The 27342-nt window shown below is 35.1% G+C and overlaps 3 protein-coding genes across 4 annotated transcripts in view; 2 read left to right on the forward strand and 1 right to left on the reverse strand.

The window, feature by feature from the left end:
• Window positions 1-3661, reverse strand: part of kdm6a (lysine (K)-specific demethylase 6A) — a 76889-nt gene extending 73228 nt beyond the window's left edge. For both annotated transcript variants that reach the window (XM_073846155.1, XM_073846154.1), the window contains exons 1-2: window positions 3232-3661; window positions 3030-3093 (exon numbers count right to left, since the gene is read on the reverse strand). In XM_073846155.1, coding sequence (XP_073702256.1) covers window positions 3030-3093; window positions 3232-3395 — 228 coding nt within the window. In that variant the 5' untranslated portion in view covers window positions 3396-3661. The remainder of the gene's footprint in view (window positions 1-3029; window positions 3094-3231) is intronic.
• Window positions 3662-5347: 1686 nt separating this feature from the next.
• On the forward strand, window positions 5348-7384 carry fundc1 (FUN14 domain containing 1). Its single transcript, XM_073846220.1, has 5 exons — window positions 5348-5431; window positions 5992-6148; window positions 6305-6380; window positions 6491-6619; window positions 6792-7384. Exons 1-5 carry the CDS (start codon window positions 5413-5415, stop codon window positions 6867-6869), a joined length of 459 nt encoding a protein of 152 aa, XP_073702321.1. The 5' UTR covers window positions 5348-5412; the 3' UTR covers window positions 6870-7384.
• A 1410-nt stretch (window positions 7385-8794) lies between these two features.
• Window positions 8795-27256, forward strand: efhc2 (EF-hand domain (C-terminal) containing 2). Its single transcript, XM_073845092.1, has 15 exons — window positions 8795-8836; window positions 10372-10560; window positions 10652-10802; window positions 10881-11104; window positions 11177-11428; window positions 12022-12129; window positions 12253-12391; window positions 14402-14567; window positions 18017-18159; window positions 18251-18447; window positions 18526-18659; window positions 19011-19205; window positions 21768-21860; window positions 21955-22057; window positions 25913-27256. The coding sequence occupies exons 1-15, from the start codon at window positions 8795-8797 to the stop codon at window positions 26021-26023; spliced, it is 2247 nt and encodes a 748-aa protein (XP_073701193.1). The 3' UTR covers window positions 26024-27256.
• Window positions 27257-27342: the final 86 nt, after the last annotated feature.

A 27342-nucleotide genomic window follows, 5' to 3' on the forward strand; every position in this document is an offset into this window, starting at 1 on the left:
TACAGCAGCTGTTTTGCGATCGAGCATTGGCTGCTGTGAAAGTACGCTAGCCAGGCTTAAATATCAAACATGTTTGATATAAATCGGGGCAGCATATATATATAATGTAGAAACGGTGCTTTATGCTCAAATGTTCCAGTTTTGCGCATAAGTTAAATTCGCATTTTTGGATGGAAACACAGTTTATGAGGTGCCGAACTCTGCTGGCATCAGTGCGGGAGAGAGACCGAATGTGTCCACTCCGCTCTGCGCTCAATTTTTTTTTAAATATATATAATAACAACCAAATGTCTCTGCGTCGCGCGACACAACGAATCGATTATGAAATTCGTTGCCAACGCTTTTAGTAATCGATTTTTATCGATTTTATCGATTCGTTGTTGCAGCCCTACAAAAAACGATAACTATAAAGATACTGTTAACTACAGCATCCACACCAACACACAACAATGCACTGTTCATTAGAACCTTGCACATTAAAGTGTAAAGAACTTCACTTTAAATGCTTAAGCTTCTTAAAGTCTGTTCAATTCTATCTGGCCATCTGAAAGTGATTTTAATGATATCATTTCTGTATTATTGTTATAGCTGTGGTGCAGACTTCCCTATTCTTAAAGTATTAAGCAACATTCACAGCAAGGATGATAACTGCAAGTTATTCAGTTTTAATAATAGTCTTGATCATATTGGAATACCAAAGTACACACCACAGCCATTACAATAAGGACAAAGTGATATATTGTTGGAATCAATCTTTTTTTTTCTAGCTGATGAACGATAAAACACTGACAAACAATCAGAATCCACCCAACTTTAAAGAGCTTAACCACTTAAAGATGACAAAACTACAGCTTAAACTACACAATATTATTGACAGTTGGTGTGGATGCAAATATGTGACCCTGGACCACAAAACCAGTCATAAGTGTCATTTTTTTAAATAAAAAGCTGAATAAATAAGCATTCCACTGATGTATGGTTTGTTAGGATAGGACAATATTTGGCAGAGACACAACCATTTGAAAATCTGGAATCTGAGGGTGCAAAAAAATATCAAAATATTGAGCAAATCTCCTTTAAAGTTGTCCGAATGAAGCTCTTAGCAATGCATATTAATAAAAATTAAGTTGAAATATTTACGGTAGGAAATTTACAAAATATCTTCATGGAACACGATCTTAATATCCTAATGATTTTTGGCATAAAAGAAAAATCGATAATTTTGACCTATAATATGTATTTTTGGCTAATTCTACAAATATACCCATGCTACTTAAGACCAAGTTTTGTGGTCCAGGGTCACATATAGTTACCTTTCTTGGTGTGAACAGACCTTTAGAATGATCATTAAAACTTCATAGGTGCTATCATAGTTGTAAATCCTAGTATGAACATCACCATCAAGCAATCTACAGTAAATTTTCATCTACAAGCTCAGATCTATACTTTGGATTAAAAAAAATAAACTTTTTTCATGCATAGACTTTATCATCTTTATCACTGCATTGCAGTTAACGTTCACACTTCAAGGGTCCTGCGTTACAACAATTCATTTTTAAAACACATATGCCATATGTATAAATAAAAACACAAGTCATTAAAACAAATCAGGTGACAAAGTATCCAACACTGACACACTGCAACAAATGCTGCTTCAGCTTGCAAATGCAACCTAGCAAAGCAGCCCTAAGTCAACTTGCTTTGCCATAAGACAATCCCCTTTAAAAGTTCTCAAGTCAGCAACTTGATTGCTTTACTGAAAGCCTGACTGTTGAGACAAGACTGAAAAGAGCCCAGTTGCGTTCAAATGAGTCTCCTCACATGCAGTTACAGTTGGTTAGCATCATGCTAACCAGCTAACATGTAGCCACTGCCGGGTAGACCACAGGGATCAGAGATTTAACCTTCCCAGTTCATCTTGAAACACAGTAATATCTACAGACTGGCCTAAAATCGGTAAATAAATCAAGAATTCACAACTTTGGCCTAACCGAGTATGAACAGCTCAGCGAGCTAAACTTATAAACTAGGAAGGTTTATCATCATAATCATCATCAAACGACAGATGCACCTTCTGGCTCAAGCAAAAGCTATTAAGGCACATTTTTCTATAATTAAGACCATTAATTCAAACTACCTTCGGCTGTTTAACTGATATTCAAATGGATGCAAACGAATAAAAACAACACCCTCATTACCCTCAACTCTTCATTACAGAGGCGCACTGACAATGGGTGAACGAGGTCATAACAGGCGAAAATGGCCTTATACAAAATAGCTCTTCTTCACAAAACGAATAAAGTCTGAATGCGGGTTACATGTGCAAGAACTCGACAAAGCCAGCACCCAAAACTAATAACACTCATAACTTTCAAAGCAGACTTATATATAAAATAATCAATGCAGGGAGCAGCTAACGTTACGGATTCTCATCATTGACAAGCATTGTGCAGCCTATACCAGGTCGATTTCATTTTCATGCACTTTCACGATACTCAAATCAGTTTAAGAAAAGTTAATATTTATAACATCTCTTAATATAGCAAAAATTAGAGCTGGAAGATAATATACTTTAAATTTGCGACGATATAAACAATCACGCAGTATTTATTGCTTTACATGAGCATACTGTGTATGCGCGGGTGAAGTTGAATTCACTATATGCAACTTTTAATATATCGTTTAAGTAGATAATTACCGTTTCGTACAATATGATTTTAATACTGTGTATATTTTGCATTTTATACAATGCATAATTATGTTTAAAGCGTTAGAAAAGTATTACGCACACTGCATTATTCTGAACAATTCAATGTTTGTTTCTGTGCATTGCTGCTGATTAATAAAGTATATGTTTATGTCTGTACAGACCCTCTTTTAAGTGTCACTACGTAGTGTGCTGTAGCAATATGACGCATTTTATTCTGTGCAATACGAGTATATTTGCAGAATAGTTAGTAGAGTTATATGATTAGCAGAGTTATGTGTCTATCTGTCTCCAGACCCCCATCAGTGTCATACACTCATACCTTTAACAGCAAGGCCTTCGTTCTGGCGCCATCTTCATGAAGCCTCTGAAATCCAAACAGTGCGCTGCAAATAGAGGACAACACAGGCGGTTCCGTGTTACTTTACCTGCACCGCATTCATTTGCACCGCGTTAACATGCGGGGAAGGCTCATAAAAAATGCACGGAGGGCCATCGGTGCAAGTAAAGGGGCTTGGACTGACCTGTCTATGCTGGCTAAGCGCTCCCTTTCTTGCGGCGTAAGCTTCGGAAAGTCCTCCTCGGTTTCACTCGCTTTTCCCGCCGCCATTTTCTTTTCCTCATCACCATCACCAGCAGCAGCAGCAGCGATAGCTACAGCGGCCACTGACACTCCGCACGATTTCATAGACAAAAAACCCCAGCGAAAATATTTACGCACCGCAAGCGAAGCACCTTTTTGCGTGGATCGAAACGCAAAAAAGAATAGACGGGAAATAATTTCCTCTGAACACCCCCTTTTTCACATTGTCCTCGACATAAATGAGTCGCAAGTAGCAGGTACACCAAAATGCATGCAGAACGAGCAATGCAGGATTTATCGGTAAATTGTTATTTAGTAATATCTCAAACTTCCCCCTAGTCGCCAGCTCAAACTTGTTATAATTGTGTCACTCAAGCGAACCCACGCCGCCGCCGTCGGAACGCCTTCTCTGTGGTTTTGGCCAATGGCTGCTTTCGGTGGGGACCACGTGATCGGCCTTGTCTTGGGATCCTTTTTTTCATATAAACTTTCAAGGGGGAGGGTAAATAACAAACCCCTGAACTTTACGCCGCATCTTCGCCTGCTGCGATTGGCTCACCTGGATTTATTATGATTACGTAACACCAACATAAAACACATTATTGGCTCAAGCATCTGTCTGTTTGAAAACTCAGGGTTTTGGGGATGTAAGGAAAACGTTGCTTGATTTCTACGCTTATTATACAGTTTGTTGCTTGAGCAAGTATTTTTATTCTTCCAGATCTTGTGGTAAATGTGGAATATGTGGTTAAATGTAATACACGGCAGATTCCTCTTCTTTTTCTTTTTTTTGCTGTTCGTTTTAGTTTAGTTTAGTTCTCGTATTTTACTTTATTTATTTTCTTTCTTTCTTTCTTTCTTTCTTTCTTTCTTTCTTTCTTTCTTTCTTATCAACGTACATATTCACTCAGGGTTCTGTATTTTTTATTATTGTATGGTAGTGTATTGTACTGTACCTAACTTTCAGATAATAAAATACCATTCTATTCTATCATATCCCATAAAGTAGGCTATCCTATCATATACTATTATGTATTTCTTCTTTTAAAAAGTCTCTTCTGCTCACCAAGCCTGCATTTATTTGATCCAAAGTAGGGTACAGCAAAGACAGTAAATTGGATTTTTTTTACCATATAAAATAAATGTTTCCTATTTGCATATATTTTTAAATGAAATTTATTCCTGTGATTTCAGTGCTGGATTTTTAGCATCATTACTCCAGTCACATGATCCTTCAGAAATCAATCTAATATGCTGATTTGCTGCTCAAAATAAAATCTATTATTATTATGTTGAAAACAGCTGAGTAGAATTTTTTCAAGTTTCTTTGATGAATAGAAAGTTCAAAAGAAGAGCATTTATCTGAAATAGAAATTTCTGTAAGGTTAGAAATGTCTTTATCATCAATTTAAAGCATCCTTGCTAAATAAAAGTATTAATGTAAAAACATTATTTAATTATTATTATTATTATCATCATCATCATCATCATCATCATCATCAATATTTAAACAGTTGAATTTTAAATGAATTTTTCAGGATTCTTTGAGGAAAAGAAAGATCCAAAGATCAGCATTTAGACCTATCAGAAATAAAAAAGATTGTGTAACATTATTATATAACTAGCTTACCATTCAAAAGCTTGGAGTTGGTATAATTTTTGTTGGGAGAGAAATTATAGAAATGAATACTTTAGCAAGGATGCTTTTAAATTATATAAATGCTGTTCTTCTGAATTTTCTATTCATCAAAGAAACTTAAAAAAATACTCAGCTGTTTTCAACATAATATTAGGCCTAATCAATGTTTTTTGAGCAGCAAGTCAGAATACTAGAATGATTTTCATGTGGCTAAAGTAATGATGCTAAAGATTCAGCTTTTATTTTTACAGTTATTTTAAATAGTAAAGATATTTCATGAGATGATATTTATGTGTAAAGATCTCTGATATTGCAGGCAAACACTCTTTTAAATTGTAAATTTACACTTAAAACAATTTCTAAGTATTTTGTGAATATCACATACAAGCGATCGTATGAGTCAGTACACAGTGATCGCACGTAAATGACGTAGGATTTTGCGTAGGGTTGCAGCGGTTTCGACTGTGAACTGAGCCTCATAAAATGGCGGATCGCGGTGAAGGTAAATAAATAAACCAACCACACGTTTGAATAAATCGTCTTGATTGACAACGTGTTTATATAATCGTATAGGTAATATGCATTGAGATTCGAAGTGTTTCCAATGTAGCAGAGCAGCATGCTGATCGATTATAATGTCGGCAGACTGTACAGATATCATGGCTAAATCTCGGAAAATCCACTCGTACTGTTTTAATTTCCATTCATGTCTTTGTATCTGCATGTCGGTGAATAAATTACAAATGTCCTCTGAAGTGTCTTACTCTCAGGTTTGATATTTCAGTACAAGTTGCGATGGTAATGTTGGTGACCTTATTATCAGTGCTAAATTAAGTTACCTAATTAAAGGTCCATGCTAATTTTTTAAACTTTATTTATTAATCAGATCATAAAGAGGTTAATGTAAGATATAAAAGACTGTAAAGGGTTCTTAGGTGGAATTACACGAATAATCTGCAACCATTTGTTTACCAATGCAAAATATCCTAATGAATTTTCTCTTGCATCCATGCTTTGTGATTTTAGACTTCATGTATAGTAACAGTTACTTTTTTTATGTAGATGCAGAGAGTGATGATGAATTATATGAGGTGGTTAACATCACAGATTATGCCAGGAGGCATCAATGGTGGAGTCGTGTTTTTGGAAACAGTACGGGACCCATTGCAGAAAAGTACTCTGTGGCTTCACAGATCATGATGGGTGGAGTGACAGGATGGTTAGTGTAAATATAGATTAAGAAACCTATGCTATATGTGCTGTAACCTTTGATAGTTGACTTGAATATTCTATTCTACATGTATGAAATAACAGCATAAATGCATAATAATACATTCATTAATTACTTTGTCCATTTCAAATCTCTGTTCTCTAGGTGTGCTGGTTATCTCTTTCAGAGAGTTGGAAAAATTGTGGCTACTGCTGTTGGAGGGGGATTTATTTTGCTACAAGTATGAAAATTTTCAGCAAATTTTCATTTCTAAGTCAACTATTCTAATTAGGGTTTTTATGCTTCTGTTATCTTATTTACGGAGGAAAAATCTTACTTTTCTCATTTCAGATTGCCAACCACAGTGGCTATGTGCAGGTTGACTGGAGGAAAGTGGAAAAGGATGTTAATAAAGCTAAAAAGCATTTGAAGAAAAATGCAAACAAAGCAGCCCCTGAGCTCAATTCCTTTATAGAAGACGTAGGTATTCTTTCATACATTTGTTATAGCTTCATATAGCAGTCTACTAGCTATTTTGCACTTTCACAATTCTATAAAGCAGTTTGTTTTATTATTCAGCGTGTGCATGTAATACTTTAGTATAATATTACTGTATCCTACATTCTGTAATTGGTGTATTTTTCTTATACAGTCAACAGAATTTGTGAAGAGGAATATTGTTATCTCGGGTGGATTTGTTGGAGGATTTCTGCTGGGCCTGGCATCCTAAATGAAACCTGGATCTACTGTTTTGCCACTGATATAAGTAGTTTGCACATTAATATTCTCCCTTGTCTCTGTATCACAGCGATACAACACTGAAACTTGATGTATTGTCAGAAGCAGCCAGTGCAATGGACATTTGCTGAACTGTTGTTCAAAAAAATATTCCTCTAAAATGTTGTTCTTAGCTGTACATAGCTTTGATGAAGAGAGAAAGATATTGTGCCAATAACCTTATTGAAATCTGATGTTGTTTTTTTTGCTATTTTTAATTTTATTTAGCTTACTCTTAATCAGTAAAACATCTACATGAAATCTGTTACATACACAACTACTGAAGTGTTTTTGACAATTCGTTGTTTGAGTTAGTTTTGTAATTTCCTTGATATGTACTTGTCCAGAAGCATGTATTGTTTTTTGAGTGTTACTTGGATGGATTTTTTTAAATATACAAAATAACTTAACAATAACATATTTGTGGAAATAAAAATGATGTCTTTCTGGATATCTTTCTGGTCTATTCATGTTGTTTTGTTTTCTACAAGGAAAAGAAAAACCTAAACTTAATGAAGTTTTAAAAACATGTTGAAATATTTTATAGTAGACAAAGCATGGACTTTAGTGGACACTTAAGTAGTACAGTGGTAGCTAAAATGATTAGATTACTAATATTTTCACCAGCTAAAAGTGGTTTTAAGTCAGTTATTTGTATCTTTTGCTGTAGTGTGTCAGTAGGAAATATAAGTTTACATTTCCAAACAATCATTTTGCCATTAATTGTAATAATCCAGTGAGATTTTTGTTTGCACAAGGAGTCTGACAAAGGTTAGTGATCCGCACAGAGATCCGATCTCATCATCATCCAGTCTGTCTGGAATGAAGTGAAGAAACAGAACAAACTGAGACAGACTAAATCCAGAAGAGCTGTAGCAACGTCTCCAAAATGCTTCAAGAGTCCTACCTGCAAAGCTACCTAAAAAAAACTGCAAATGCACTTAGGCCATAAACTGCTATAAATGCAAAGGATGGTCAAACCAAATGTTGATTTAATTTAGTTAACAGAAGTTAATTGATAAAGAAATACATTTGTAACATTATTTTTTAGCAGCATCCTCATTTTACAGTATTTTTACATGAGTGCCTAAAACTTTTAGGTTTTGTAGCTTTGCAGGTAGGTCTCTTGAAACATCGTGGAGATGTAGCCACAGTTCTTCTGGATTTAGTCTGTCTCAGTTTGTTCTGTTTCTTCATGTCATTCCAGACAGACTGCATTATGATGAGATCAGATCTCTGTGTGGAGCACTGGCTGTTGTCAGACTCATTGTGCAAACGAAAATCTCACTGCGTTATTACAATTAATATCAAAATGAATGTTTGGAAATGTAAACTGATATTTCCTACTGACACACGACAGCAAAAGATAGAAATAACTGTCTTAAAATCATTTTTAGCTGTTGAAAGTACTTGGCCACCACTGTACATTTATGAGAATTTGGCGATCATGCAGTTTTACGGTAACACAACAACTTGACTGAAGAGATTTAGAAGTAGGTCCTACTGTATGTAAGTACTGTATCACAAAAATATTACCACAGAAATATCTCAAAATAACTCATTCATTTTTTATTTCTGACCGTCTTATTTATCTATCAACGCAAGCTACCCTTTATGAAACAGAGAGAGAGAGAGAGAGAGAGAGAGAGAGATTCAAAACTGGCCTTTGTTGTTGAGATACCTGAAATATTATTAATGTCTTTTAAACGAAAACATTGGATTAACTGCAAACAGTTTAATAATTAACTGTCACGTGATCTGCGTTTCGTTGCCTAGCAATGATATTTGCAAACAAGCTGTTACTTTGGCAATCTCATTCCCAGCAGTCTGGGGTCGTCCTGCACTGAGAAAATCCTACTTTGTCGCTTGCTTCTAATAATGGCGCTACCAATGTTGCCTGGAAATTCAGCCAATAGAAATGTAAGTAATACCAATCTATTCATGTTTTGTCTATGTTGAGGAAAATAACTTTCTGTGAATAAAAGCTGTTTAAGCATTGCTAACTATGTTAGTATCTAGTTAGTAACTATGTTAGTTATCTAATTGGTAGCAGTTTGCTCATATTTACAGTTGAGGTCAAAAGTTTAGATACATCTTGCAGAATCTGCAAAATGTTAATTTTACCAAAATAGGAGGGACCATATAAAATGCATGTTATTTTTTGTTAGTTCTGACCTAAATAAGATATTTCACAAAGACGCTTACATATAGTCCACAAGAGAAAATTATAGTTGAATTTATAAAAAATACCCAGTTCAAAAGTTTACATATGCTTGATTATTGATACTGTGTTCTTACCTGAATGATCCACAGCTGTTTTTTTTTTTTTTTTTTGCTTAGTGATAGTTGCTCATGAGTCCCTTGTTTGTCCTGAACAGTTAAACTGCCTGCTGTTCTTCAAACAAATTCTTGGTTTTTCTGCATTTTTTGTGTATTTGAACCCTTTTCAACAATGACTGTATGATTTTGAGATACATCTTTTGACACTGATTACAGAAGGTCCAAACGCTCACGGATGCTACAGAAGATACTTACATGTTGGCAAAATAAATTAAATTTACTCTTATTTTCAAATTCAAAAAGTTTTCACTCCCGGCTCTTAATGCATTGTGTGTGTGTGTGTGTGTGTGTGTGTGTGTGTGTGTGTGTGTGTGTGTGTGTTTTTTTTTTTTTTTTTTTTTTTGGAGCATCAGTGAGTGTTTGAACCTTCTGTAATAGTTGCATATGAGTCCCTCAGTTGTCCTCAGTGTGAAAAGATGAATCACAAAATCACACAGTCATTGTTGGAAAGGGTTCAAATACACAACAAAGGCTGAAAAACCAAAGAATTTGTGGGACCTGAAGGTTTTTTCTGAAGAACAGCAGGTAGTTTAACTGTTTAGGACAAACAAGGGACTCTATCACTAAACAAACAGAAAAACAGCTGTGGATCATTCAGGTGTATGTAAACTTTTGAACAGGGTCATTTTTATAAATTCAATGATTATTTTCTCTTGTGGACTATATGCAAACGTCTTTTTTTGTTAAATATTTTATTCAGGTCAGTACTAAATGAAAAATAACATGCATTGTGTCTGATCCCTCTTATTTTGGTAAAATAATTAACATTTTGGAGATTCTGCAAGGTGTATGTACACTTTTGTCCTCTACTGTACATAAGCTGAAAATATTCAAACTGTGTGTGTGTGTGTGTGTGTGTGTGTGTGTGTGTGTGTGTGTGTGTGTGTGTGTGTGTGTGTGTGTGTGTGGTATATACTGTACCCTTTAGTTAGTTAGTTCAGAGTGGTTCCAAATTCACACCTACACTTAAGTTCATTTTTTTCAAAAACTAACTACTGATGAGTAAAACCAAAAACACATAAAATAGAGTAGAAACGACAGTTAAAATGATCAAACAAAGATGGTGTCATAACAAAATTATGAAAACATTTTATTTACTCTTCACCATTTTCCAGCTTGGAAGAGACAAATTTCACAAATCTCAGCATTTTGATTATTCAAATGGAGTGGCCATGATGGTTGGAGCAGAGAAGCCAGGCATTGGAGGTGAACTTCTTCTGGGGCAGAGCACAAGACCCAAATATTCACTTTTTTCAAAGGGAGAAGGCAGTGAAGCTCCGTCATGGGTTGCTTTTGACAAACAGGTTTGTCATCACTACAAAATGACTGGGAATAACCTTTTTTTACCTTGCGCTGTGCAAAGAATACTAATTTTCCCAATTTCTTTACCTGAAGGTCCTGTGTTTTGATGCTTATTTCCAAGAATCTGTACCTCAGAGTAGGGAAGAAAAACATAGAGTGCGAAAGTGCAAGATTTACTTCTATCTGGAGGATGACACCATACAAGTCGTGGAGCCAGAGCTCAAAAACAGTGGGATCCCACAGGGTAAACCATCAGAATCAAATGTATAGCATCTTGATTAATGACAAGCCAGTAATAACATCCTGTTTAAATTCTATGTAGGAATCCTGATTCGGAGACACCGCATTCCTCTTCCAACTCCTAAAGAGGATTGCTTCTACAATGTGCACCATTTTAACATCAATCAGGAAATAGTGCTCTATTCCAGACCCTTTATGATTACAGGCTGTGACCCCTTCACACGCAACTTCTTGATAAAAATGGGGGTACGCCTAAACTCCTCTGCTTCCACGCCAGCAGATCCTTATACCACCCTTCGACAAGAGGTAAGAAAGCACCGTGTGTCTAAATAGGAATATCAATACTTCAATATTATACTATTTCTTTCCACCTCACAGATGGAGGAGAACATGAAGCCTCTGCGGCCGTATGAAAGAATAGATACCCTGAAGCAGTTTTTGGAACATGACCGCAATGTCCTGCGCTTCTACTGCTACTGGGATGATACCGAGAGCATGTTTGGAGACCCCAGAGAGCTGATCTTGCATTACTTCCTGGCAGATGACACAATGGAAATTTACGAAGTTGTCCTTCCAAACTCCGGTCGAGATGCTGTCCCTAAATTTCTGCACAGGGGCAAGCTTCCCAAGGTTAGAAACAGCACTGAAAAAAAATCCATAATTTATTATGACATCCTCATAATAAGAAGAAATGTTTCTTGAACAATAAATTACAAAAATACATTTAGAACATACTCACATATATAATACTTATTTTATATTGTTATAATATTCACAGTATTACTGTCTGTACTGTATTTTAATCAAATAAATGCAGAGGTGATAATTTCAATGAAAAAACCTGATACTTAATGGTTCAAAACTGTTTGTTCCACCTTTAGACGAGACTAAGTGTATCAGTTCGTCTCTCCTCTTTTGCTTGGACGCATTTCTCCATCCTCCATGCCAAGCTTTTATCCAGACTGACAAGGCTGAAAGAACATCCAACTTCCCTAAAGCACTTTTCGGTTTCCTCCCTGCTTGTTTTGCAGTCTGAATTTATTATGAAGGATTTGTTCAGGGTTTTTTTTTCTGTTGTCATGTAGTCTTGTCACTCATTCTGTTGCCTTTCACTAAATGTCATCTAAAATGGTTTTGCAGGAAACCCCCAGTGAGTAAATAATTTCACTTGTCCTTGAAGTTGGGAAAAATATAATCATTTTTCTCTGTTATCAATCAAACAGCATGCTCCCATTCCCAAACGTCAGCCGGGAGAAATAACAGACCGCACGGTCCTCAATGTATTTGGACCAGTCGGACAAGGAGGACGCTACATTTTGGACAGCCTCAAAGTGAGTACTGATTAAAAAATGGTCCATTATCAATGGCCACAAGATTTGTTAATTGTTCAAAATACAATTTTTAATTAGTTTGGTTTTAATGGAGTAGTATGCCAATGTCTTAATATTTTACAGACTGGAGCAGTAGAAGAAGAATTCTATGAAGACCGTGACCTGACCATTGGAGGCATCATTAATGTGTGGGGTCGTAGGGTGATAATATGTGACTGCGACAACTTCACTAAAGAATATTATCGATCCAAATATGGTATTGGTGAGTTTTGCTTTTTAGGTTATGTCATAATTCATGATTTGTGGTCAGTAAAATTTGTAATGTTTTTTAAAGAAGTATTTTCTGCTCATCAAGGCTGTTTTTAATGAATTAAAAATACAGAAAAAAACAGTAATATTATTGCAATTTAAAATAGTACTTTTCAATTTTAATATACTTTAAAATAGAATTTATTCCTGTGATGCAAAGCTAAATTTTTAGCATCTGTACTCTTAGTCTTTAGTGTCTTGACAGTTAAACTCTTTCTGTTCTTCAGAAAAAGCCTTCAGGTCCCACAAATATGTTGGTTTTTCAGCATTTTTGTGTATTTGAACCCTTTCCAACAATGACTTTATGATTTTGAGATCCAAATTTTGACACTGAGGACAACTGAGGAAATCATATGCAACTATTACAGAAGGTTCAAACACTCACTGATGCTCCAGAAGATACTTACATGTTTCCCAGAAGACAAAATAAGTTAAATTTACACTGATTTTCACATTCAAAAAGTTTTCACCCCCGGCTCTTAATGCTTTGTGTTTCCTTCTGAAGCATCAGTGAGCGTTTGAACTTTCTGTAATAGTTGCATATGAGTCCCTCGGTTGTAACTGTTTAACGGTTGTGTGAAAAGATGGATCACAAAATCATACAGTCATAGTTGGAAATGGTTCAAATACACAAAAAAGTCTAAAAGAACAACACATTTTTGGGATTTTTCGGAAGTTTTCGGCAGTTTTACTGTTTAGGACTAAGAAGGGACTCATGAACAACTACCACTAAACAAACAAAACACAGCTGTAGATCATTCAGGTAACAACACAGTATTAAGAATCAAGTGTATGTATACTTTTGAACTCAAAGAATGTATTACAGGTTCCAAAAAATATTAAGCAGCACAACTGTTTCCAACATTGATAATAAATCAGCATATTAGAAAGATTTCTGAAGGTAATGGCTGATGAAAATTCAGCTTTGCATCACAAGAATAAATTATATTTTAAAGTACATTAAAATAGAAAACTGTTGTTTAAAATTGCAATAATATTTCATAATTTTACTTTTTTCTGTATTTTTAATCAAATAAATGGAACATTGATGAACATAAAACTTAAGATTTTGAACAGCAGTGTATATAAATAGCCATTTTTTCAAATTATTATTTATTTTTATATGATTTATTTATAGTATTTACAGTATCATAGTATAAAACAGAAGAGGAGAAAGGATTATTTTCATTATTATGTGGTTTTGAAAAATTTTTAGAGGGAGGGGTTTGGCACCACTATTAATGACCACATGATGTCAGTGTTGAGTTTCACCTGTGACTTAAGAACTGTGTAATGAACTCATATTTGTTTTGTTTGCTGCAAACAAACTCTCTACAACATGTGCAGTCTTCTGCTGTTTGCAGTGAACTAAAAAAGTGAACGAAAGTGTACATACCCCAACTAATCATTCTCAGCGCACATCGCATCTGTGTGGTCTGACAAGCTGTTCATTATTTTCAAAGTCTTCCTGTCATAAATCCCACGTCTCTATGAGAGACTAATGCTCCCTAGTGTGCTTTCATCTCTTTGAATAACTGTCGGAATAACACGCATTGAACGACAGAAGACTAAAGGGGCAGAACTGATTGACACCTCAAGGTGACTCAGTTTTTGGACAGCAGATATGAGCAATGACCAGCTTGGCCTCTTTGTCTTCAAAAGCCCGGGCATGAGAAGCACACGAGTTCCATGCCAGCGGTAACACAATACGGGTGCGCGTGCATTTGTCTGCTGTGGCGTTGTGCAGACTGAAGAGATCATGGCATTAGTTACACATGAGTCTAATGGAGCCAGGTTGACACGGGCTCTGATGAAGCACTTGTTCACCTCTTAAAGGTTAAGAGGTTCCAGATTGAATTCATATGGGTAAACGCAACCTGTCTGGCCTCACTTCCGGTTTTTCATGCTTATGTCTGCTTAAATGTGTGTGTGTTTGATGTTTTCTTCCTGAGTGGCTTCACAGAGGACTTCACACCTGTTTCATACAAGGCCTCGTCCCTTCCTAAAACAGCCAGACAGGTGCCACCCTACACTGGATTTGGATCTGAGGAAGATTCGCTGTGCTCCTGTCAGGGTTTGCTGCCTAAACCTCCTCAGAAGGATTTCAGGAAGCTTATGGAAAAAGACAGGTAACCAGCGGAGCTAATCTCCCTTAGGATGTCCAGAATATATGCTTCCCTTTCATTTAAAACCATTAATAATACATTCAAAAAATGTCAGACCTTTACTGGCTTTCTAATCTTTTTGACAGAAGACTTTAGACCCTTGTCTGTCCCACTAAAGTCATTCTTCATCATTTAAGTGCAGCTCTTTGCAGTACAGCATATGGATGAACACATGCACTTATGTGAAATAATCAGAAACTCAGACACAATCTCACGATACTTCCGATGTTAAACACTCTTTTGCAAATCAGTTTATTATCACACATTGTTTACACAGTGCTTTGCTTCCAAATATAAGTCCAGCAACAGTATCACGCTGCAAGTTACTGTCTCGCTCAATTTGCTTTGGACAATACATTGTCAGACATTGGCAGAAGCCTCCTCTAAGTAAACTATTCTTTTATGGATAGTAATAACCTCAGAGCAGCTAAGTGACAGGACTAAACATTGAATAAGCAAGAAAAGTTCTTTAATGTAAGTAAGGAACCAAGACCCATCCTGATCTTGTCAGCCTGGTGAACTAAATATTTAAAGAATAGTCACTGTAAGTTGGAAAGAGGACAGATCTTTAAACGTTCTAGTAAAGTTAGGGAGTCCATTAGTATAGTTAGCATATAAAAGTACTTGGCACAGGTATGTCAAATGCAGTTTAGTCTGTTTAGTCTATAAGGCTGTCTCAAGACTTCTTAGCAGCCATTACTCAGTCTTCAGTGTCACATGATTTTTCAGAAATCATTCTAATACGCTGATTTGATGCTCAAGAAACAAAGGATTTTGACAAATGGAATTGATTTTTTGATTAATTTAAAGTCTTGATTGTCGCTTTTAATCAATCTGATGCACATTTGCTGAATAAACTGATCTCAAACTTATAAACAGTAGTTCAATTTAAAAGTATGTTTGTTTTTATTTGTCAAGTAAAAATATTTTAACTTTAGAAGTAAAATTAACAGTACAGGTGGTGTTCATCACTCTCTATGCATTGTCATTGTCTATACATTGTTGAACTATTCTCTGACACAGTGAGCCTCAGGGTGATGACTTTTTACATTTAAGACGTTGAAACACATTAGACATTCACTATATAAAGTTGATACAAGTCAAAAGTTTACATACACCTTGCAGAACCTGCAAAATGTTCATTATTTTACCAAAATAAGAGGGATCATACAAAATGCATGTTATTTTTATTTAGCACTGACCCAAGATATTTAGACACAATAGAAAATAATAGTTTATTTAAAAAAAAAAACGACCCTGGTAAAAAAGTTTACATACACTTGATTCTTAATACTGTGTTGTTACAGCTGTTTTTTTAATTTAGTAGAAGTTGTTCATGAGTCCCTTGTTTGTCATGAACAGTTAAACTGCCCGCTGTTCAGAAAAATATAAACACAAATTCTTTGGTTTTTCAGCATTTTTGTGTATTTGAACCCTTTCCAACAATGCCTGTATGATTTTGAGATCCATCTTTTCACACTGCGGACAACTGAGGGACTCATATGCAACTATTACACAAGGTTCAAACACTCATTGATGCTCCAGGGGGAAACACGATGCATGTGTAATTTTTTCTATAGTTTTTATTTTGCCTATATATCATATCAGAAGCTACAGAAGATACTTACATGTTTCCCAGAAGACAAAATAAGTTCAATTTACCCTGATCTTCAAATTCAAAATGTTTTCACCCCCGACTCTTAATGCATTGTATTTTCCTTCTGGAGCATCAGTAAGCGTTTTATCTGTAATAGTTGCATATGAGTCCCTCAGTTGTCCTCAGTGTGAAAAGATGGATCTGGACAAGAAGATTCAGGACAAACATGGGACTCATGAGCAACTAGCACTAAACAACAACAACAACAACAACAACAAAAAACACACACACAGCTCTGAATTATTTAGGTAACAACACAGTATTAAGAATCAAGTGTATGTAAACTTCTGAACAGTGTAATTTTTATAAATTCAACTATCATTTTCTCTTGTGGACTATATGTAAACGTCTTTTATGTGAAATATCTTATTCAGGTCAGTACTAATTAAAAATATAATGCATTTTGTATGATTCCTCTTATTTTGGTTAAATAATTAACATTTTGCAGATTCTGCAAGGTGTATGTAAACTTTTGACTTTAACTGTACATAACAAACAAGAGATGTACAAGCACTTTTTTAAAGAGATCATTGTCTTCATTGACTTACCCTCATGTTGTTCAGAATCAGTATGACTTTCTTCTATGGAACAAAAAATAAGATATTTTGATAAAGTGTGGCTTTTTTATACATTCAATAGAAATCAGCGTTAACCAAAACTGTTTGGTTAGCATCATTCCTCAAAATAATTTTTTTCTATTCTGAGGAAGAAAGAAAAACTTATACAGGTTTGGAATGACATGAGAGTGAATAGCCCTTTTCACACATACAGTCTTTACTGGTAAATTACAGGTACATTACCGTTAACACATCATGTGTGAACAGGACCTTTTCATAAATACCGGTAAATTCGTCCAGGCAAATTACTGGTATTATGCTGTGTGTGAATGCAGAATGAAGATTACCGGTATGAGCATGTACAAGTTCAGAACATGCTGATGTAAGATGTCTACTCTGGGCCAAATTATAACATTCTGATAGATCAGGCATTTACTCCGCACTGTGTAGTTCAGTTTGAAGTTGTCTCCCAGCAGACACCAGACTTCAATATAATGTCAGATTGATGTTGGACCCCAATGTTGGACAGATGTTGCATTTTGTTTGAGAATGAAAATCGGGTTGTTGTCAGTATTTGACGTCAATTTAGCGTTGACTTAACGTTGGATTGTTAGGTCAATGTCACAACCAAAATTTAACAAAATATCAACGTCTAATGACGTTGTGTGCCTTCTGGGCTAATACGATGTGTCTCTGGGCCAAAAGCGCTGCATCAATGTGAACGTTTGACACAAAAATTAGAACATCAACAAAGATACAGAATTTACCAGTATTTTGAAAAGGATGTGTGAATGGTGCTTTACTAGTAAAAAGACGAAATGTCGTTGCCTGTTTGAACAGCACATTTTTGTACTTACTGGTAAAGTCATTCCAGTAATTTTACAACAATTTACTGTGTGAAAGGGGCAATGACCGAGATTTTGGGTTTGGGTGAACTATGTCTTTAAAATAACCTTTTTGAAAATAAAATCCTCAAACTCTAGTGGATTGTTTGTATGTTTTATGCTGTATACAGACGTGATGACATTTTTAAACAAATACCTTTCAGCTCAAACAAATTTCAAAGTGTAGTCAAAAACATAATCTGTTTGATTTTAAAATGTGCAACCAATGATAAAATGTTTATTCTGTTGACTCCTGTCTTTTGTAACAAAACATTCTTCAGCCAGATGATAAACTAAATTTTTTCTCAACTTTAGGCAAGGTCTGGTTAGCAATGTGTTGAGATTTGTGGCGAAAATGCTGACAGACAGTTCTATCGACAAGGAACGTGTTTTTATCGTATACTTCTACCTCAGTGATGACACCATAGCAGTCTTTGAACCTCCGCAGAGAAACTCAGGTATTGCTGTCCTGTTCCTGTAAATTGAGATCAGAAAAAAAAACATAATTAAGACTCTACCTAATGTTATTCCTTGGTTCTTGTGTTTAAGGTGTGATTGGGGGCAAGTTTTTAAAGAGAGGTCGAGTGAAGAAGCCAGGACAAGAGTTGTTTAAAAGTGAGATGTCCGAGTATTTCACAGCTCAGGATTTGTATGTGGGAGCTCGGCTGGATCTGAACAATCAGCCCTTCCAGCTACTGGATGCTGATGAATTTACATTCAACTACATGGAGCAGAATGCGGATGAGGTAACACACACAAATCTTGATTAAAATGTTTTACACAGAAACTTCATTGAAATCCCTTTACCTATCTTTCTCCATTAGTTCCCTAAGGCCAATATTGGCACAGTTATTAGCAAAGTAAAATCCATCAGTGAGGAAGAGCAGAAGAAAGTAAAACAGTTCTTCACCATGACTGACCCAAGCAGCACTGGCTTCATTCCATATGAGTCATTCAGGTAAGAAGTCAGCCAGAAATACACAAATAAAAGGTACATAACGCCTTGTTCTAGCCTGCCATATAATTTATTTTGAGTGCAGTTTTGGATCACATTCACTGAATTTGAGATTTTATGTGGGTGAGATTACCTACAGAAATAGAAGTGACTGGCAAAATGTTCTGCCGCAGTTTTGGCTGATTGGGGACAAAACTTAAGAGTTCTTTGGGGTTTGAGTTCTTCTGGTTACAAGACATTATAACAACTGTACACAACTCTAATTCCTAACATACTCTTCACTGTTGTGTCATAAAAACACTATTTAGTTTAACAGTGCACAATTATTCTGTAACTGGCTTGTGTTCTTTACAGGACTCTATTGGCCGAAATGGACGTTCATTTGTCTGAACACGAGATCATAACGCTGGGTCGCACTTATTCAGTTCGGGAACAGAAAGAGGTGGACTTGGGCCTCATGCTTGCTGTAGCTCAGGATCAGCTAAAGAAGAAAAACTTTGAGAAGTTTACAGATATGATCCGAGCTTTCACACACGAGGACCGGGGCAGGTAGAGCAGTGTTTTCTCCATTTAATCACTTTCTGTCTTAAATCTAACTTTATAAAATAGATTTCCTTGTATTTTATATTCTTAAATATAAAATATTTATTATTAAAATATTAATATTATTAAATATATTTTTATATAATTTTATTTCAATATATTTTATATAATTTTATGGGATTAATTGTGCACAAAGGGCTGTCAATAGGCAAATACACTACCAGTCAAAAGTTTTTGATGAGTTTTAATGTTTTTTTTTAGAAGTCTCTTCTGCTCACCAAGCCTGCATTTATTTGATCCAAAGTACAGCAAAAACAGTACAATTTGGAAATATTTTTACTATTTAAAATAACTGTTTTCTATTTCAATATATTTAAAAAATGTGATTTATTCCTGTGATCAGAGCTAAATTTTCAGCATCATTACTCCAATCTTCAGTGTCACAAGATCCTTCAGAAATCATTCTAATATGCTAATTTGCTGTTCAGGAAATTATTATTATTATTATTATTATTATCAGTATTTAAAACAGTTGAGTCCATTTTTTCAGGATTCTTTGATAAATTGAAAGATCCAAAGATCAGCATTTATCTGAAATAAAAATCTTTTGTAACATTATATATGATGCTAAAAATTCAACTTTGAAATCACAGGAATAAATGAAAGAAAACAGTTATTTTAAATAGTAAAAATATTTGAATATTTTACTGTTTTTGCTGTACTTTGGATCAAATAAATGCAGGCTTGGTGAGCTGAAGAGACTGAAGGGACATTAAAATCATACTGTTCAAAAACGTTTGACTGGTAGTGTATGTAAAATTGTATTCTTTTGATTTATTTGTAACATTAAAAACATATCATTTAGAATTTGCTGCTTATGTTTAGTTTCAAAATGGCGCACCTTTTCTGTGCATTCACTTACTCTTTTAAGAAAACCAAACATAATAATATTACACATTTTGCCAGTACTACACATTTTAATTCATAATGTTGTTTTGGTTTACATGTTTCCTGATTTAAATAAAATTTTGAATACCTTTTTTTTAATATGGTGTTAGACTTTTGGACCCCACTGTATTTAAACATGATTGATCTCATAAATTGATGTTAACTTGGTCCTTCTTCAATCTGTTACTTGTAAGCACCCTGTAGCATGACCAAATGTATATAATAAGAAATCGACATTGACATAAACATGCATTCATACAGAACCGCAAAATCATTCCCTGTTGTTGCGTAAGGACAACCTATCTTAGCTATTCAGAGTCACGCAGGCACTGATGTGGACCACTAACAATCACGGTGAGGTAGAATAACCATCAATCTGCTTTAGATTGAGGGGGTGCGATTAGTTCCAGCGGTTCAAGTGAAGCATTGGAAACAGATGAAGACCTTTGGCATGTTGCAGGCAGGGGAAATAGATGAGGAAGAATGCCGACAGGTCAACGTGCTTGTCCTGTTTATGTGGCCCTGTGGAAAGTTTAGTTATTTTACGATGTTCTGAAAATAATGAACCTGGAATGTCTGCAGCTGTCCGTTATGAACTCCATCAGAAAACTATAAATGACAATAATAATTTAATAACAACTCATTATTTTCTAATGTATTTTATACTATTCAAACGTTTGGGGTCAGTAATATAATTTTAAAGAAATTAATACTTTTATTCAGCAAGGATGCATTACATTGTTTGAAAGTGACAGTAATGATATTTGTAATGCTACAAAATGGTTCATTGTAATTCAAATAAATACTGTTTTTTGTATAGAGAGACCTGAAAGAGACTTCTCACAGATTTTATATAAATATACTCTTTTAAGAATTGAAAGTTTTTTTTAAAAAGAAGTCTCTTCTGCTCACCAAGCCTTTATTTATTTGATCTAAAGTACAGCAAAAACAGTAAAAAAATTTAAATATTTTTACAATTTAAAATAACATTTTTACTATTTGAATATAGTTTAAAATATTATTTATTCCTATAATCAAAGCTACATTTTCAGCATCATTACTAGTCTTCAATGTCACATGATTCTTCAGAAATCATTCTAATATGCTGATTTGCTTTTTAAGAAACATTTTTTATTATTATTAATCAAAAGTGATGATAAAGACATTTAAAAAATTACAAACGATTTCTATTTCAAATCAATGCTATTCTTCTGAACTTTCTATTCATCCAAGAAATCTGAAAAAATTCTACATAATAATCTTTTCAACATAATAAATGTTTTTTGAGCAGCAAATCACGATCATGCGGCCCAAGTAATGATGCTAAAAATTAAAACGTTTGTAATCACAGGAATAAATTACATTTTGAAATATATTTTCAAATAGAAAACAGTTATTTTAAATTCAAAATTGTACTGTTTTTCTGTACTTTGTATCAAATAAATGCAGGATTGTTGAGCAAAAGACACTTTAAAAAATCATTAAAAAATCTTTTGACTGGTAGTGTATATCTATTAAATTATAGATTTACTTTATTTCTATATTTATTGCAGAATGTGTTGACATGAGTTGCTCATTTCTCTTTTTGTCTCATTTCTGTTTTCTCAAATGCTGCTGTAGATCTGGACACCTCTCTTCTAAAGAAGCACAGATCATCTTTAAAGCCTTCCAACTGCCCCTGTCTATTGACCTACAACGAGCCCTCCTCGAAAAGTAGGGTCAAAAGAGCAAAAAATCCATTTATTATCCCAGAAACATTTCAAAACAATGCATCCATATTTTCTGCATCTCTAATATTCGCACCCAGGTTTCAAGATGAGTCTGAGAAGATAGACTATCACGCCTTCCTATCCAGTATCAACTGGAGAGAAAACCCCGCCCCTGCTGTGCTTCCAGATGTCACCGTGAAGGTGAGTTAAAAAGTTCTGGATGCGATGATGACTATCAAAAAAAACAGTCCATTTGTTCTGTCATCAAACACATACTTTGAGACGTCATTCTTTGTCATTTGCGAAAGCGGCCATATGTACATGAGAGTGTTTGTGTCAGGGTCCAGGCCCTGGTAACCTGTGGGCCCCACAAGCTTTGAGCACCTCCAAGCCTCATCTCAAGTAAATCAGCCTTGGGAAAAACCCACTCAACAACTACTCTGAAGTGGAGCTTTTATTACAGTGCAGTAATTTAGCATGCCTGCTTGGAGCCTAAGCAGAACCATCTGCTCACTGACTCACAATGAGGAGCCTTCCAGTTCTGCTGGGTCTTAACCAACCAGCAGGGGGAGCCAGTGGTCGATTTGCCTATATAGTTTCTTACCCCTGTCTTTTCTATGCATTTAGGGCTTGCGGGACCATACATAGAGATTCTAAGACGGATCTATAAGAAGCAAGCCAGGCTGTGTGATTCTGTGTTTTTTGCTTTGCGCAGTCATTTCTCATAGCTCATTTCACCGTGTTTATTGACTGCTTAAATTTGCCAGTTTCCAGCCATTTCCTGTGGCCCTGGCTGAACCTAATCTAGCAGCCATTACAATGGTGAATTACCCTGCATTTATCAAATACTACTTAGTATGAAAGAAAGAAGAATAAGACCACAAGACCACACTGAAACTGTAAGGATCGATCGGCCTGTCTAATCGGTCTCGTCTAGTGACTAGAGCCATGTTTCATAAAAACCACATGAAGCTCTGTGCAAAGAAAGTATTTGTACTTACTGCTTGTTATGTGACAGGGTAACCAGATGCCCTGATTTCCAGGGACTTTTTTCCTTTGGTGGCCAATATGCACTGATATCCAGTGTTATTTTAACATTATTTATATGCTATTATAGTATTTACTCATATATATTTTTTTATATATTTCTATTCAATTTTAATTTTTAGTCATTTTGTACTTCAACTTGTACTTCAGTTTCATTCATTCATTCATTCATTCATTCATTCAAAATCAAAATGGAAGTTTTTTGGCTTTTAGTACAGTTGAGGTCAAACGTTTATATCCCCCTTTCAGAATCTGCAATATGTCAATTATTTTACCAAAATAAGAGGGATCATACAAAATGCATGTTATTGTTTATTTAGTACTGACCTGAATAAGATATTTCACATAAAAAAATGTAATATAATGAAATGTAAATAAATTGAATTAATAAAAATGACCCCGTTCAAAAGTTTACATCCCCTTGATTCTTAATACTGTGTTGTTACCTGAATGATCCACAGCTGTGTGTGTGTGTGTGTGTGTGTGTGTGTGTGTGTGTGTGTGTGTGTGTGTGTGTGTGTGTGTGTGTGTGTTGTTTTAGTTTGGTTATAGTTGTTCATGAGTCCCTTGTTTGTCCTGAACAGTTAAACTGTCTGCTGGTCTTCAGAAAAATCCTTCAGGTCCCACAAATTCTTGGTTTTCCAGCATTTTTGTGTATATGATATGAACCCTTTCCAACAATGACTGAATAATTTTGAGGTCCATCTTTTCACACTACGGACAACTGAGGGACTCTTATGCAACTATTACAGAAGGTTAAAACACAAAAAGATACTTGCATGTTTCCCAGAAGACAAACTAAGTTAAATGTACCCTGATCTTCAAATTCAAAAATGCATGATTTTTCCTTCTGGAGCATCAGCGAGTGTTTGAACCTTCTGTAATAGTTTCATATGTGTCCCTCAGTTGTCCTCAGTGTGAAAAAGAAAGATCTCAAAATATACAGTCATTGTTGGAAAAGGGTTCAAATACACAAAATGCTGAAAAAACAAAGAATTTGTGGGACCTGAAGGATTTTCTGAAGAACAGCAGGCAGTTTAACTGTTCAGGACAAAAAAGGGACTCATGAACAACTATCACTAAACAAAAAACACAGCTGTGGATCATTCAGATAACAACGCAGTATTAAGAGTCAAGTGTATGTAAACTTTTGAACAGGGCCATTTTTATCATTTCAACTATTATTTTCTCTTGTGGACAATATGCAAACGTCTTCTATGTGAAATATCTTATTTAGGTCAGTACTAATAAAAAAAATAACATGCATTTTGTATGATCCCTCTCAGTGTGGTAAAATAATTAACATTTTGCAGATTCTGAAAGGGGGATGTAAACTTTTGACCTCAACTGTATGAAGATAGCCTTAAGGTTATATATAAGCTAGTGTGCTTCAAAACAATTGCAAAATGTGCATTTACAAGATATAAGCATTCAATATAAGGCTTTACCGAGTTCAACGGCTCTGGTCCGAGCTGTGATATAAACGAAACGCTATTGGCTATTTAATAAAGGGGACAGGGATGCTAAATGTCCCACCCTGTCAATCTGTGTCAGTTGAAATTAGGTCAACACATAGAATAAAGCTGCGTGTTTCAAAGCCCTTTAGTGGACCTTTAAAGTTTTCTTGATTTAGATGTTTTAATCTAGTAGTTTTATTTCATTTTTGTCAGCCCTATTTCAATTAACGACATTTAAAAAAATATCTTAGGTTTAGTTAAAGGTATAGTTCACCCAAAAGTGAAAATTCTATCATCATTTACTCACCCTCATCATTCCAAACCTGTAAGACCTTTGTTCATCTTCAAAACACAAATAAGAATATTTTTGATAAAATCCGAAAGTTTTCTGACCTTGCATAGACAGCAACACAACTGACACTTTCAAAGCGAAGAAAGGTAGTAAGGACATCATTAAAATAGTTCATGTGACATCAGTGGTTTAACCTTAATTTCATGAAGCTACGAGAATACTTTTTGTGTGGAATAAAAACAAAAATAAAGACTTTTTGCATGTGCATTCCTCTGCTTGCAAAGAAGTCGTAGCGTATCTCGGTTGTACATCAGAACTCCAGCTCGACCTACAACTTCAGTGACCACACGTCGAAGACTAACAGAGAAGACAAGAAATTGTTAAATGAAGACATTATTTTTGTTTCCTTTGCACACAAAAATTATTCTCATAGCTTCATAAAATTAAGGTTGAACCACTGATATCATGTGGACTATTTTAACAATGTCCTTACTATCTTTCTGGACCTTGAACGTGTCAGCTGCGTTGCTGTCTATACAGGGTCATAAAGCTCTCGTATTTCATCAAAAATATCTTAATTTGTGTTCAGAAGATGAACAAAGGTCTTTCGGGTTTGGAACGACATGACGGTGAGTAATTAATGACAATTTTAATTTTTGGGTGAATTATCCCTTAGTAAGATGGCTGCTTTCATTGTCCATCGACAAACATTAGATTAAGGAAAATGAGTGTGCTGCGAGTTACTCTGGACAGTTTTAACAGTTCATAAGTGTGTGTTGATGACTACACTAATTTATAGTAGTATGTCAAAGTATGATATACAATATTTCATCACAGTTCTACATTCACCATGTTCAAAATGCACAAAACTGTCCCCCTTTTTGAATTCATAGATAATAACACTGGATATTTCAATGATATATAGACTGCTGAACTAAAAATGCTCCCAGTTTTCATTTGAGAAATCTGGTCACCTTAACATATTGAGCAATAAAAAGTCTTATCTGCAGCCATTCTTTTTAAAAGATGAATATGTGTCTGATTTACTGAACCACGCAAAGTCGTTAAACATTTGTCACACACTTTTAAATAGCAAGTACAAGACATTTACCATGTGCTAAAGTCAATCTGGCCTGATAAACCTATGTCTCCGTTCAGCTTAATTTGCAGAGACATGAAATGAGAGTGCCAGCTAAACATATGTGCTCCAGGAACCTCTGTGAACTGTTTCTCAAAGCCTTGTCGTGCTGTTGTTTTCAGTTTGACGCAGACTGGAGAGGAGACGCTGCAGACCCTGCAGTTAAAACCATCAACTACTCGCTCTTTCTGGAGGACGTCTTTGGCAGCGCCACAAACAATAATGACAGCTGAGAACGGCCTGATGGGATCCTCAATAACATGAGAAAAGTCTGCTCGGCTTTGTGTATTGCACTGATTAAATTCACATTGTTGCACATTGATGTTTCTGTTGTGCTGCATGAATGTCATAATACAGTTTATGTCTATTTTTTATTCGACATAAAATCAAAAACACGCTGGAATGAGAGAGCTGTTTGGAAGTGCCTTATGTGCCTTGGGACCAAGCGTGGAGCAGTTAAAAATATTAGCCGCTAAATCAAACCATATTTCATATACAGGCAGACAGGCAGCAGAAATTTGCCGTGATTACGTGGATAAAGCTGTCAATATAATACAACATGCCATAGTCATATGAGAGAAAATAACTACAGTACCCAAATTCAGATTTCCCAAAGGTCTTTTCATAATTTAGTTAAAGGAAAGCGAGCAGTTTTCCCATGGTAAGAAGGAAAGGTCCAACATCCTAATTTTACAACTTGCATTGGCTGTTCACGCTCCGATCTGGCACATTATGCAACTAATAAATGCTGACGCTGTATATAAAAAGACAGGTTGAGCGTGTCTGTAATCAGAGCTTTTGAGATCAAGGCCTCAGTTACTGGCCAAGACAAAAGAAGTGCATTACATCACACCAGTATTATCAAGTCTTCATTCCTAGCCTTTACACTTACTAAAATATTAGCCTGAGTTAGCAGACTTCTTTCTGAAACACAAAGGCTGTCGGATCTAGGACATATTTAGCCGGGCTTCACTAAATTGAGAATGAGGACACACTTTGACATCCCAGAATGCAACAATGACCTTGTTACATCTGGTATTAACATTCATTTCTGCGGTGAGCATTAAGTGCAAGTATAAAAATTATGTCCAAAAAATTGTTTTGGGATTTGATCACTCAGACCACATTCTGAAGCATTTAAAAATCATGTGACCACATTGTTTTTGCAGTATAAATATTAATGGGTCGCAGTCAATAATGAAGAACAGATATTTTCTGCAAAAGCATGAAGCTTAAAATTCTCAGATTAACAAGACAGCAGATATAATTTATGATCTACTTACATTATAGTTCATATAAGTAAGTGAGGATAGCAAAATAAAGTAAACTGTGACATATTATACCCAAAAAATCTTCATACAGTTAAATGATAAACATTTGGGACCAAAAATTTAATTTGACACTTTGACCTGACCATGTTTTTATTACATACCTTTCTAGCAAAGTTATCTGACATTATTAAAATGAATTTGTTCTGACAGTTTAACTCTTGAGTGTTTTATTATTAGTCATATTTTATTACCATTTTCTAAACTATAGCGAATAAATTGTC

Source organism: Garra rufa, chromosome 8 (assembly GCF_049309525.1).
Source record: "Garra rufa chromosome 8, GarRuf1.0, whole genome shotgun sequence".
Taxonomy (NCBI): domain Eukaryota; kingdom Metazoa; phylum Chordata; class Actinopteri; order Cypriniformes; family Cyprinidae; genus Garra; species Garra rufa.